Source organism: Schistocerca piceifrons, chromosome 1 (genome assembly GCF_021461385.2).
Source record: "Schistocerca piceifrons isolate TAMUIC-IGC-003096 chromosome 1, iqSchPice1.1, whole genome shotgun sequence".
Taxonomy (NCBI): domain Eukaryota; kingdom Metazoa; phylum Arthropoda; class Insecta; order Orthoptera; family Acrididae; genus Schistocerca; species Schistocerca piceifrons.
Genome location: NC_060138.1, coordinates 657,996,127 through 658,008,775, shown reverse-complemented (window position 1 = coordinate 658,008,775; position 12,649 = coordinate 657,996,127). Strand labels below are relative to the sequence as shown.

The window sequence follows — 12,649 nt, the reverse complement described above, 5'->3', positions numbered from 1 at the left end:
AAAGCGAATATGTATTATAAAACAAGTAATTCATTTTTTAAGGAATGTGGACGCCATTGTAACACACTCCTTATCTCGCTCGGAATTAGTGCAGTCAATAGAAAATAACCTGATACTTATATTTAAGCTTTCCATCGTTGATAGGGCTAAATAACGTCCCGTCGACAACGAGGTCATTAGAGACGGAGCGCAAGCTCGGGTTAGGGAAGGATTGGGAAGGAAATCGGCCGTGCCCTTTCAAAGGAATCATCCCGGCATTTGCCTGAAACGATTTAGGGAAATCACGGAAAACCAAAATCAGGATGGCCGGAGACGGGATTGAACCGTCGTCCTCCCGAATGCGCCAGCAACTGGGTACGTCGCTTTGTGGGTGGGGTTTTGGGTGCCTGAATTGACAGGGCGCGTTATTGAAGGACAGTTGACGTCAGTGAAAATAATCCTAAAATGAACGTGCCGCGCGTCGTTCCGATGTGCATGTATCAAGTGCATCTGTTGACGAGGCTGGAAGTCTCGAAATAGCTCATGGCGTAATAAAGCGAAGACCATTTAATTGCAGTCTGAGGCAATTTTTTTTCTAATTAACTCGATATTTTCTAATGACAGAATCTATCAATTTCAGGCTCGAATACAGCTAGTGACAAAAGGGAAAGAATAGTTGAATAAAGAAAAAGTCAGCGACAAGTTGATCTTAGATTTTGGCAGCGCTTGTGGATGCAATATGGACCTTTATGCATGTTTCCTGAGTGATACGCATGTAGTGGAAGGACAGTCATCCTTGTACGCTACATTATTTCCAAGGCCACCCGCAGACCCAGCCATTTCCAGTCTGCCCACGTGACCAACAATAACGACTCTGGCCAGTTCTTCCATCTTAACAATGTTCGTCTCTCTGAGTCTAGTCCATTGAGCAGTGGTTCCCAGTTTTTCTGAGATCGTTACCTTCGAGTGCAATCAGAGGTTAGCTGGTTTGAATCAACATCACACCGACACTTATTAATGAGTGTACGATCGCATGGAGTATCAGACAAAATTCATGGTGGGATTCGGGAATTCTTGTTAGTTAGGACGCAGCATATTGTCTTGTACGGAGGGTTATCGGCAGGTATAAAAGTAACTTCAGGCTTGCCCTAAGACAGCGTGGTGGGGACCCTTGCTCCCATATCTTATATTAATGACCTAGAAGACAACATTGGCAACGGCCTTGCCGCAGTGAATACACCGGTTCCCGTGAGATCACCGAAGTTAAGCGCTGTTGGGCGTGGCCGGCCCTTGGATGGGTGACCATCCAGCGCCATGCGCTGTTGCCATTTTTCGGGGTGCACTCAGCCTCGTGATGCCAATTGAGAAACTACTCGAACGAATAGTAGCGGCTTCGGTCAAGAATACCATCATAACGACCGGGAGAGCGGTGTGCTGACCCCACGCCCCTCCTATCCGCATCCTCCTCTGAGGATGACACGGCTGTCGGATGGTCCCGGTAGGCCACTCGTGGCCTGAAGACGGAGTGCTTTCGAAGACAACATTAATAGTAACCTCAGACAAATGGTGCCGTTCCATAATGAAGTACATGAAAAAAGGCTGTACAAATATTCCGTTAGTGCTTGACATGATTTCAAAGTGGAGCAAATATTTTCAAGTTGCTTGAAGTGTTCAGAAATGCAGAATTTTGCGCTTAACAAAACGCAGAGAAGTAGTATCCAACAACTAAAACGTCACCGTGTCCCAGTTAGACTTAGGCAAGTCATACAAATACCAGAGGGTATAACAATTTGTATGGATATGAAACGTAATGATCACGTAGGTAAAGCAGGTGGCAGGTTGCAGGAAAAATGGTATCATTCTAACAAGGGACACTACGTACAAAACACTTGTCCGTCCCGTCCCAGAATATTGCCCAACAGGACTAACAGAGGATAGAACAAGAAATAACGCAGAATGCTAAAAACTGCCAAGCGCGGATGTGAAATGAGGCCTGTCGATACTAACCACTCCTAGCAAGAGGGGAAGGAGCAGATTATGTAAAGAAACACCGTAAGGAGCCTGCAGACGAACTTTATAAAGAAAACGCTGTTTTTAACCTAAAACAATAAAAAATGTGCAAACGTGTGTATCCAGTTTACAGAATAACCACAGAAAATGCTTTGTAAATAAAATCGAAACTCTTTGGTGTAATTCTTTTTAATGAGATTGCAGTCGCCCAAGACAAATAACCTGTAGTAACTTAAACTAATTTATGCTAAGAATAACACACACACCCGTGCCCGTGGGAGGATTCGTACCTCCAGCGGGAGGAGCCGCACAATCCGTGACATGGCGCCTCAAACCGCTCGGCCACTAGGCGCGGCGGCGGAACAGTTCTGAGATTTCACGGCAAATGGTTCTGGCCACACTTGCTACTAGAGTCCGAGCCAGGGCAAGACGCAGACGGGGATTGCACTGTTGCCGGTTCCAAGCGATAGTTGCGGTACGACCATGCAAGTGCTTTGAGTTTCATGAGAGCGTGTTTTTCTTGCAAATTATGTCTCTTACTTGCTTGTGTAGAATTTATCGCTTACCACCACCATCAACCGTGACAACTCGCAAGAAATGGAATAAAGAGTCACTAAATAATTCGCTTCGACCACATTTAACCCTTTCGTGGGCAAAATTATTGAGCGGTTTTTTTTTAATTAATGGAGAGCAGGTAGTAGTTAATAGATAGGTATAATTATCATACAGAATATCAAACTTGCTCCAACTGTGAAAGTGAGGTCACGCGACAAGGTGGGAAGTATTCTTCCCACTGCCCTTCCTTGGAGTTAAATGACAGAAACAGCTTTTTCAATATGTCTTATTTATTTGATAAATTTACTTCTCTTGTTACAATGATTGTTCACAATTACTTGCCATGAAATTTTCTGAAACATGGGTCTATGCAAAGTGGTATTTGACAATATGTACAAACACAGCGAGTACTCTTTTCCGCAGCTTTGGTACTACAATGACGGCACGTCCAGTAGGTTTCTCCTAAAATGAGTTGATGCTCCCCTACAGCCACGTGACGAAAATCTTCAGGTACTTTACACCTTTTTGCCAGAAAGACATGTTTTTGTCCACGCCTTTTTTGGGCAGCGATCAATTGTCTGGCTAGATGGATCCTGTATGAGAGCTGATCATGCTGTCCACTTTCTCTTTTACTTATTTTCCACAGGATAAAACTGTTCACTGCAGCAACGTCCACCAGGACATAAAATATTCTGTGCCATCATTTTACAGAACGTGTGCCAATAGCATACCTTTCTCGTAATTGAAAAAACTTATCGACACCACCCATTATTTTGTTGTATTCAGCCACAACTTCAGGACAAGAAATCTCTGTACTGGTACCATCCTTGTTTTTCCTTTTCACTGTGGCTGTTTCTCATGGGTCATGAATTGAGGACAGGAAAGTGACTGGACGGTTATCCATTCATTTTACTGCAGAAATGGCTCCTTTTGTTTCAAACTGGAATTGTCCTCGTTCCAATTTTACGCTTTCCTTCACAAATTTGGGTAAATCAAAAGTATTTACCTTATACTGTAGCTTTGAGGAAAAAATCACAAAATGTCATGCAAACAGCACTGAAAGGCTCCTGTACAGAGCAACACTCAGCTATACAATGCCTCTGCGCGAAGGTACAGCAAAAACGGCGGGAACTTCCGATTGGAGGTGGTAGCATCGTACAGAGGTGGAAACTGTGAATCCCACGGGACTAGGAGCGAGTTCATTGTAGTGGGAAGCATGTTTCCCACGGCTCACGAAAGGGTTAATGTTCGCATTGACTACGACATTCATAGCTTGGCGCTCAGAACACAACTGAACAGTCATTGGCTCTAGGAGAATGAATGATGAAGCGCAGACTCAGTCCGAGTAGACCTCGGAGGGAGCAGCGGTATCGACCGATCGCCGTGTCCTACTCAGCCGATGGGCGTCACTGGACGCGAATATGAACGCAGAACAAGCATAAATTCGATAGCCGTCGCTCGTGACTGCAGCTAAACGGATCGGGGAACTTAATTTTTGATGCGTTCATGGACACATCCAAACACGATAGCTCCCTCCTACCATTCTAGGAGTTGGGAGACATGGCGTCTGTACCCCTCCCTTCACCCCACCTCTCCCGCACCTTCAGGTACGACCATGTGTAGATGCGTTCATGGATACATCCAAACACGATAGCTCCCTCCTACCATTCTAGGAGTTGGGAGACATGGCGACTGTACCCCTCCCTTCACCCCACCTCTCCCGCACCTTCAGGTACGCCCATGTGTAGATGTATACGCTGTTGTTACCTGTGTTGCAGGAGCACGTGTTCCGCTATCACGGACGCAAGATGGCGGCACTGGAACCGCACGTGTTCGCCCTGGCAGAGGCGGCATACAAGTCCCTGCAGAGCACGTGCCGCAACCAGTCGACCGTCATCTCGGGGGAGAGCGGCGCCGGCAAGACCGAGACGACCAAGTTCATCCTGCAGTACCTCTGCTCCGTCACCAGCAACGTCAGCACCTGGGTCGAGCAGCAGATCCTCGAGGCCAACACCATCCTCGAAGCCTTCGGTCAGTGCTCAGAGTACAACACTTCTTATTTAAATGCGGTACATACTTGCTACAGCAACATGAAATCTCGACAGACAAAACATTGGTCTCTGGAACACGATTTCCGCAGCAAACGAATAAGTGCTCCGCAAGAAACTATTAATAACATGGAGTTCTCTTTTTTCGACATTCTTTAAAAATGTTGTTATTAGTGAGGAAAGGATTTTAAGATTCAGCATTTTTACTAAAATATGATTATTTTCACATAGATATGTCAATACATGGAATGTAGTCAAATTAAATCGGGTGATGATGAGGGAATTACATTAGGAAATGAGATACCTAAAGTAGTAAAGGAGTTTTGCTATTTGGGGAGCAAAATAACTGATGATGGTCGAAGTAGAGAGGATATAAAATGTAGACTGGCAGTGGCAAGGAAAGCGTTTCTGAAGAAGAAAAATTTGTTAACATCGAGTATAGATTTAAGTGTCAGGAAGTCGTTTCTGAAAGTTCGGACAAGAAGAGAATAGAAGCTTTCGAAATGTGGTGCTACAGAAGAATGTTGAAGATTAGATGGCTAGATCACATAACTAATGAGGAGGTATTGAATAGCATTTGGGAGAAGAGGAGTTTGTGGCACAACGTGACTAGAAGAAGGGATCGGTTGTTAGGACATGTTCTGAGGCATCAAGAGATCACCAATTTAGTACTGGAGGGCAGTGTGGAGGGTAAAAATCGTAGAGGGAGACCAAGAGATGAATACACTAAACAGATTCAGAAGGATGTAGGCTGCAGTAGGTACTGGGAGATGAAGAAGCTTGCACAGGATAGAGTAGCATGGAGAGCTGCATCAAACCAGTCTCAAGACTGAAGACCACAACAACAATGTCAATACAGGCATTTGGACACATGAAATGAAGCCAAATAAGCACAATTTCTTGATCCTCTTTGCAAGATTACTACACTTTCATGCTTAAGCACCTTTTTTACCTGCAGTTTTAGTAGATCAGACACAAAGTTTTTTAACTTCTTGCCCAGGATCTTAAGATATTATTTAATCAAAAGACAGCAACGGTCAGTAAATACTAAAGTATAACTTACGAATTACAGTATTTATGAACTATAGTATTTATTCATATCCCTAACAACAACGACCAACCTCAGAAACAATAGCCAACCTAAGTAACAGTGGTTAATTTGTAGCTGTGAAATCAAATAAAATTTAAGCAGTGAGGCTGCAACTTTGAAACCAAAGGTTCTCTATAGGATTCAGGTCAGGAATCTGCGCAGGCCAGTCAATTACAGGGATGTTATTTTCGTTTCGTAACCACTCCACCACAGGCCGTGCATTATGAACAAGTGCTCGATCGTGTTGAAAGATGCAATCGCCATCCCCGAATGGCACTTCAACAATGGTAAGCAAGAAGGCGCTTAAAACATCAACGTATTCCTGTGCTGTGATAGTGCTACACAAAAGCCCCTCCATGAAAAACACGACCACACCATAACACCATGGCCTCCGAATTTTACTGTTGGGGCTACACCCGCTGGCAGATGATGTTCACCGGGCATTCGCCATACCCACACCCTGCCATCGGATCGCCACATTGTGTACCGTGATTCGTCACTCCACACAATGCTTTTACACTGTTCAATCGTCCAGTGATTACACTCCTGACACCAAGCGAGGCGTCGTTTGGCATTTACCCGCGTGATTTGTGGCTTACGAGCAGCCGTTCGACCATGAAGTACGAGTTTCCTAGCCTCCCGCCTAACTGTCATAGTACTTGCAGTGGATCCTGATGCAGTTTGGAATTCCTGTGTGATGATCTGGACAGATGTCTGCCTATTACACATTACGACCCTCTTCAATTGTCAGCGGTCTCTGTCAGTCAACAGACGAGGTCGGCGTGTACGCTTTTGTGCTGTACGTGTCCCTTCACGCTTCCACTTCACTATCACATCGGAAACAGTGTACCTAGGGATGTTTAGGAGTGTGGAAATCTCGCATACAGACATATGGCACAAGTGACACCCAATCACCTGACCACGTTCGAAGTCCGTTGAGTTCCGCGGAGTGCCCCATTCTGCTCTCTCACGTGGCTAATGACTACTGAGGTCGCTGATATGGAGCACCTGGCAGTAGGTGGCAGCACAATGCACCTAATATGAAAAACGTATGTTCTTCGGGGTGTCCGGATACTTTTGGTCACATAATGGATGTTCCTGATTTGTCAGGCTCCCTAGTGCGCCTCGACTAGCCCTTATATCACCCACACTAAATCCCATAACATATGTCTAAGACTTTTGAGCAGCAGGTGCCATATCAATAGCCCCTCAATTTGCTAGCTCTATCGTCTGTGGCTTCAACCTCATATAGGTACCTGAAGGAATTCATGAACTTTTTTCCTCTCTGAACTCAGACCATTATGAAGATCAGAGGCGTGATGTTTGCGTGATATCTCCCGTTGATGACATAATTTTTTGTCTGTTGGCCAACTCTCCGAAACGAAGTAAGCTAAATTTGTCTACGAAAAAAGCCAGAAAAAGCTTAAATAAAGCGAAGTGTACTATAATGCAGTTTTATTTTTGCAGTAATACGCTTTGCTAGGTATTAAAGTGGCGGAAGGACGTAAACGAAAATTCAGTAAGGTAGATACTGTTATCCAACTACATGAAGAACAATCTGATCAAATTTTATACACAGGTAAGCCAAAATGAAATCAACGCTGATATTATTCTGATGGACCTTTTTCTACTTTTTGGAATCAGTTTCTTCAAAAATAGTTTACTCAGATTTAGTCATCTCAGGTATATAATTAAGTTTACAACGACCTGAGGAAATACCTGTTCCATAACATTTTGCATCTTATCGTACAGTGTGTACGATGTTCCATTTTAATGGCTTGAATAGCCCGAGAGGAAAGCACGATTTCTGGATGCACTAGTACTTCTATTGAAGATATAACCCTCTTAGATTTTATTCCTATGATATGCATATACAATATCAGCCACTTTTTAAGGTCTTAATTTTTTACGCAAATATGTATTTAAATAAACATCTGAATGCCAGTTTCTTTCGCATAACTTCCTTTTTCTCACAACAAAAATGTAAATAATGCTTCTCCTCGGCACTTGCAGGACAAACTTCATAATATCCACTGAACAAAATTTCCCTGTTGCTCTCCTCAGTCCAGTCGCTGCCACAGTGTTTATTGCACCTGTGAGGTGCTTCATCCTGCATAAAGTCCGCATTGCTCAGAATAGGTTCCTTAATTATTGGTAAGTCGCGAAGTATGCTGCAACAGCGTTTCCAGTAAGGCTCACAGTTGTTTATTTTTCGTAGTTCTGTGTCTGGTCTTGTATATGAGTATACTGACGAGTCCATAACACACACAAACATAGATTCAGTTCGCTTTGTTGTGCTTTTTAATTCAATCTAATAATACATTTTCTGGACTATTGAAATGAGTTTTGAAATCTTAGTTTAATACAAATAATTTTTCTTTAATCAACATGGATTTTAATACTTTCTTGTTGTCAAGAAAGAAAACTAGGAAAAGCAACCAAATGATTGTAAAAAAAATAAAAAAAGACATATTTCCGAACCCCACCTAAGCCACTCATTTGCCATATAAATGGTATTAAGAAGACGCCAGTGTTAGCCCTAAAAAGTTGGCAACACTGTCTGGTGTTCTTACTGAACAAGCCGTAATAGACCAAATGGATAACTCCCACCCCTCGAGTCTTTTCAACGACGGAGTCGTTGCAGGTGAACCTTATAATCAATTGGTAGAGGAAGTTAAGGTACTCGTGGGAAGTTAAGGTACTCGTGACCTGCCTAGGGAAAAATGCCGATATTCACGTAAACAATCTGCGAAACGGTGATTTGGACCCCGTATCTCACAAAATAATATGGATAAAGAGATTCACATTGTTGAGGCAAATAGTTTATAATGACCTCTCAACGACTGTTGAAAAAAAATACAATAATTACTTTCATAACCGAAGCTGGTGTGCAGTAACTATACGTTAGGACAACCAATAAGATGATCATAGTGCACGACTTGTAATTTTTTAATTCATCTGCTCTTATAAATATGTGAGTGGTTCCTGAGACGGCACATTCACTAGAAGCTCTTGTTTTCTTTGACGCTATCTTATACGTGAATGCAGTTATCTTAATTAACATTTATTCTGTTTAGGAAACTATAAGCTAATCCCGGCTAATGTTAAGTGTCATCTTTCACTTAACATAGTTGTTTTTGTAATTTTTTTGTAAAGATTAGAATTATTTTGTAAAGCACTGCAGATAAAATTACCAATATCTTTTTATTGTTTTTTTTTCAGGCAACGCGAAGACCGTCAGAAATGACAACTCCAGTAGGTTTGGGAAGTTTATGCAAGTTTGTTTCGACAGCAAATGGATGATAAAGGGTTGTATAATACAAGACTACCTGCTAGAGCAGTCAAGGATCACGTTCCAGAGCCCCGGAGAAAGGAACTACCACGTTTTCTACCAGCTGGTTGAAGCGGCCAAGGTGAGCCAATACACTGCCTGTGTCATTATGTGAGCTTCTCTTGACGAATGTCTGTGCTTCATAGAAAAAGCGCAGAGGAAAATATTGGTGAGAGTTGGTCAACCTTAAATACTCTTTGGATGTTATGTACTGAACAGAAGTGATGTATGTCACTGAACAGACAGACTGTTTCAATACGTACTTTACAGCTTCGATATATTATAGCTTCCGGACTACGTAACGTATATGAAGTTTTTTCTTTGAGATTATGTGATTCACACACTCGAAGAGATTTTGTTGATTTAGTTCAGGGATTCTCAAACCGGGGTCGCGTGAACATTTTTGGGAGGTCGCGTAATGATGTGAAAGTAAAGTGTTTTTTTTGGTAATTTTTAATCTCATCACTTACTTTCGGCAACTGTGTTTGCATTGTGCTGTAAAAGATGAATAACTGTAACCACTCGCTTCTTATAACCATTCACACGACCCTAGTCTACCTTGTCACCCCAGCTGACGCTGAGGTTCAGTTGACTGACTATTCCAGCACAGGATGTTAATTTTGCAATAATTTAGCGATATAGCAGCTTTGAGCACAAATTAATAATTGGCTGAGTGATGGATTGTGCGCTCTGTCTCTCCCCCTTACCCGGAGACTGCACCTGGATGCGGTGCAGCCCCCCTCCCCAACGTTGGAGAAGGGCCGCCTCTGCAACGGTTGGTCGCAGTTTTTTCGCTGGTTATAGGAATGAATGGAATTATTCTGGACCAAAAATTCCCATACAATAAAGAAAAGTTCCTCTATCGAATGATACAATACGTCGACGTATTTTGGATATTAGAAATGACCAGTGGGAGCAAAAATTAAAGCGGGTTCGAAATGTACAGTGCAGGTGGATGAATCGACTGATGCTCCAAATATCACGCAGCTGTTGGTATTATGTCAGGTATAGTAATGCTGAGAGAGTGCACGAAAATTTGCTATTATGTGTGTAAGTTATTAGCTGGGCATGTTATAGGTGACCAGATGTTTAAAACAGTGAACGAACTTTTCTGTGAGACAGGCTTTGAATGGAACAGATGTGTTGGTGCACGAACCGATGATGCACTGGTAATGATAGGAAGAATAGCTGGATTCCATGTTAAAGTTAAACCGTCAAGCAATGTTCCTACTACTTCAGGTCTCTGCATGTTTTGTAGAGGAAATAGTTAAGAAAATTTCTACAAATTTGAATTTCGTATTACAAAATGTAATTAATGTCATAAATCCTGTTAACATAAAAAAGAAAAATGGATGAAAAAACACTTTGTAATTTTTATTTCCGCCTTGACGAATTCCGTTAATAACATCTTTCCATCAAACCTAGTGATTTATCCTTTTTTTTCTTCTTCTTTTTGTGCAATTCTCATAGAAATTTCATGTAGTATGCCTAGAACAGCAAGAGATCTCCTTCCTTTTTTAACGTGAAAATGTGCGGTATGCAGTTGGTCCGGAACGATTTGCCTGGAATTGTCATGTTGGCAATGCAGGCAGCATATACACTCCTGGAAATGGAAAAAAAAACACATTGACACCGGTGTGTCAGACCCACCATACTTGCTCCGGACACTGCGAGAGGGCTGTACAAGCAATGATCACACGCACGGCACAGCGGACACACCAGGAACCGCGGTGTTGGCCGTCGAATGGCGCTAGCTGCGCAGCATTTGTGCACCGCCGCCGTCAGTGTCAGCCAGTTTGCCGTGGCATACGGAGCTCCATCGCAGTCTTTAACACTGGTAGCATGCCGCGACAGCGTGGACGTGAACCGTATGTGCAGTTGACGGACTTTGAGCGAGGGCGTATAGTGGGCATGCGGGAGGCCGGGTGGACGTACCGCCGAATTGCTCAACACGTGGGGCGTGAGGTCTCCACAGTACATCGATGTTGTCGCCAGTGGTCGGCGTAAGGTGCACGTGCCCGTCGACCTGGGACTGGACCGCAGCGACGCATGGATGCACGCCAAGACCGTAGGATCCTACGCAGTGCCGTAAGGGACCGCACCGCCACTTCCCAGCAAATTAGGGGCACTGTTGCTCCTGGGGTACCGGCGAGGACCATTCGCAACCGTCTCCATGAAGCTGGGCTACGGTCCCGCACACCGTTAGGCCGTCTTCCGCTCACGCCCCAACATCGTGCAGCCCGTGGTGTCGCGACAGGCGTGAATGGAGGGACGAATGGAGACGTGTCGTCTTCAGCGATGAGAGTCGCTTCTGCCTTGGTGCCAATGATGGTCGTATGCGTGTTTGGCGCCGTGCAGGTGAGCGCCACAATCAGGACTGCATACGACCGAGGCACACAGGGCCAACACCCGGCATCATGGTGTGGGGAGCGATCTCCTACACTGGCCGTACACCACTGGTGATTGTCGAGGGGACACTGAATAGAGCACGGTACATACAAACCGTCATCGAACCCATCGTTCTACCATTCCTAGACCGGCAAGGGAACTTGCTGTTCCAACAGGACAATGCACGTCTGCATGTATCCCGTGCCACCCAACGTGCTCTAGAAGGTGTAAGTCAACTACCCTGACCAGCAAGATCTCCGGATCTGTCCCCCATTGAGCATGTTTGGGACTGGATGAAGCGTCGTCTCACGCGGTCTGCACGTCCAGCACGAACGCTGGTCCAACTGAGGCGCCAGGTGGAAATGGCATGGCAAGCCGTTCCACAGGACTACATCCAGCATCTCTACGATCGTCTCCATGGGAGAATAGCAGCCTGCATTGCTGCGAAAGGTGGATATACACTGTACTAGTGCCGACATTGTGCATGCTCTGTTGCCTGTGTCTATGTGCCTGTAGTTCTGTCAGTGTGATCATGTGATGTATCTGACCCCAGGAATGTGTTAATAAATTTTCCCCTTCCTGGGACAATGAATTCACGGTGTTCTTATTTCAATTTCCAGGAGTGTAGATCGCCGATCCCACGCTTACGCGTACCATGGCCACTGTCGTGAATATGTTCCCTTACAGAGTTGAGAAACTGTACCTGAATTATTGTTGTGGACCCGGGTTTTGAGTATGCGTGACTGAAATGTCTTCGAAGCGAAAGAATGTAATTACTTCCGTGGAGAAAAAGTTGATTGCAAAATGACAGTGTTGTCGGTTACACTACGATGACCGATTACGAAATTTGGATAGCCGTCTGTTGTGTTACAGAGGGCGACAGTGATGCTGAAGTACACAACGAAAGTGACATTTCAAGGGAAGAAATAATATCCCTTACGGAGACAATGGCACGGGTGGAAAGAGTTGTGGTTTACCTAGAACGTCAATCAGAAACTACCACAGCCGAACTGATGTTCGTGAAACGTCTACGCGATCGTACTGCTCTCAAACGCCATGTAAATTTGAAACAAACCTACACAATTCTGCGAGTTTTTGCGTTTGTAGAGTATTTTTGGTCATCCGGATTACAGCCTGTCCCACCTAATCTGGATTATAGTTACAAATGTACCGATACAGTACTTGAGTTACGGTTTACTTTCTTCAACAATCACTGCTGCAATGGTGATATATCCACTGTTGAAAGTT

At 44.1% G+C, this 12,649-nt stretch overlaps 1 protein-coding gene across 1 annotated transcript in view; it reads left to right on the top strand.

Annotated features, from left to right (window-relative positions):
• The window catches only part of LOC124805426 (myosin-I heavy chain), an 804,788-nt gene that overhangs the window by 567,090 nt on the left and 225,049 nt on the right, over positions 1–12,649 (top strand). The window contains exons 4-5 of the mRNA XM_047265991.1: positions 4,323–4,575; positions 8,905–9,095. Of these exons, the coding sequence (XP_047121947.1) occupies positions 4,323–4,575; positions 8,905–9,095 (444 nt within the window). The remainder of the gene's footprint in view (positions 1–4,322; positions 4,576–8,904; positions 9,096–12,649) is intronic.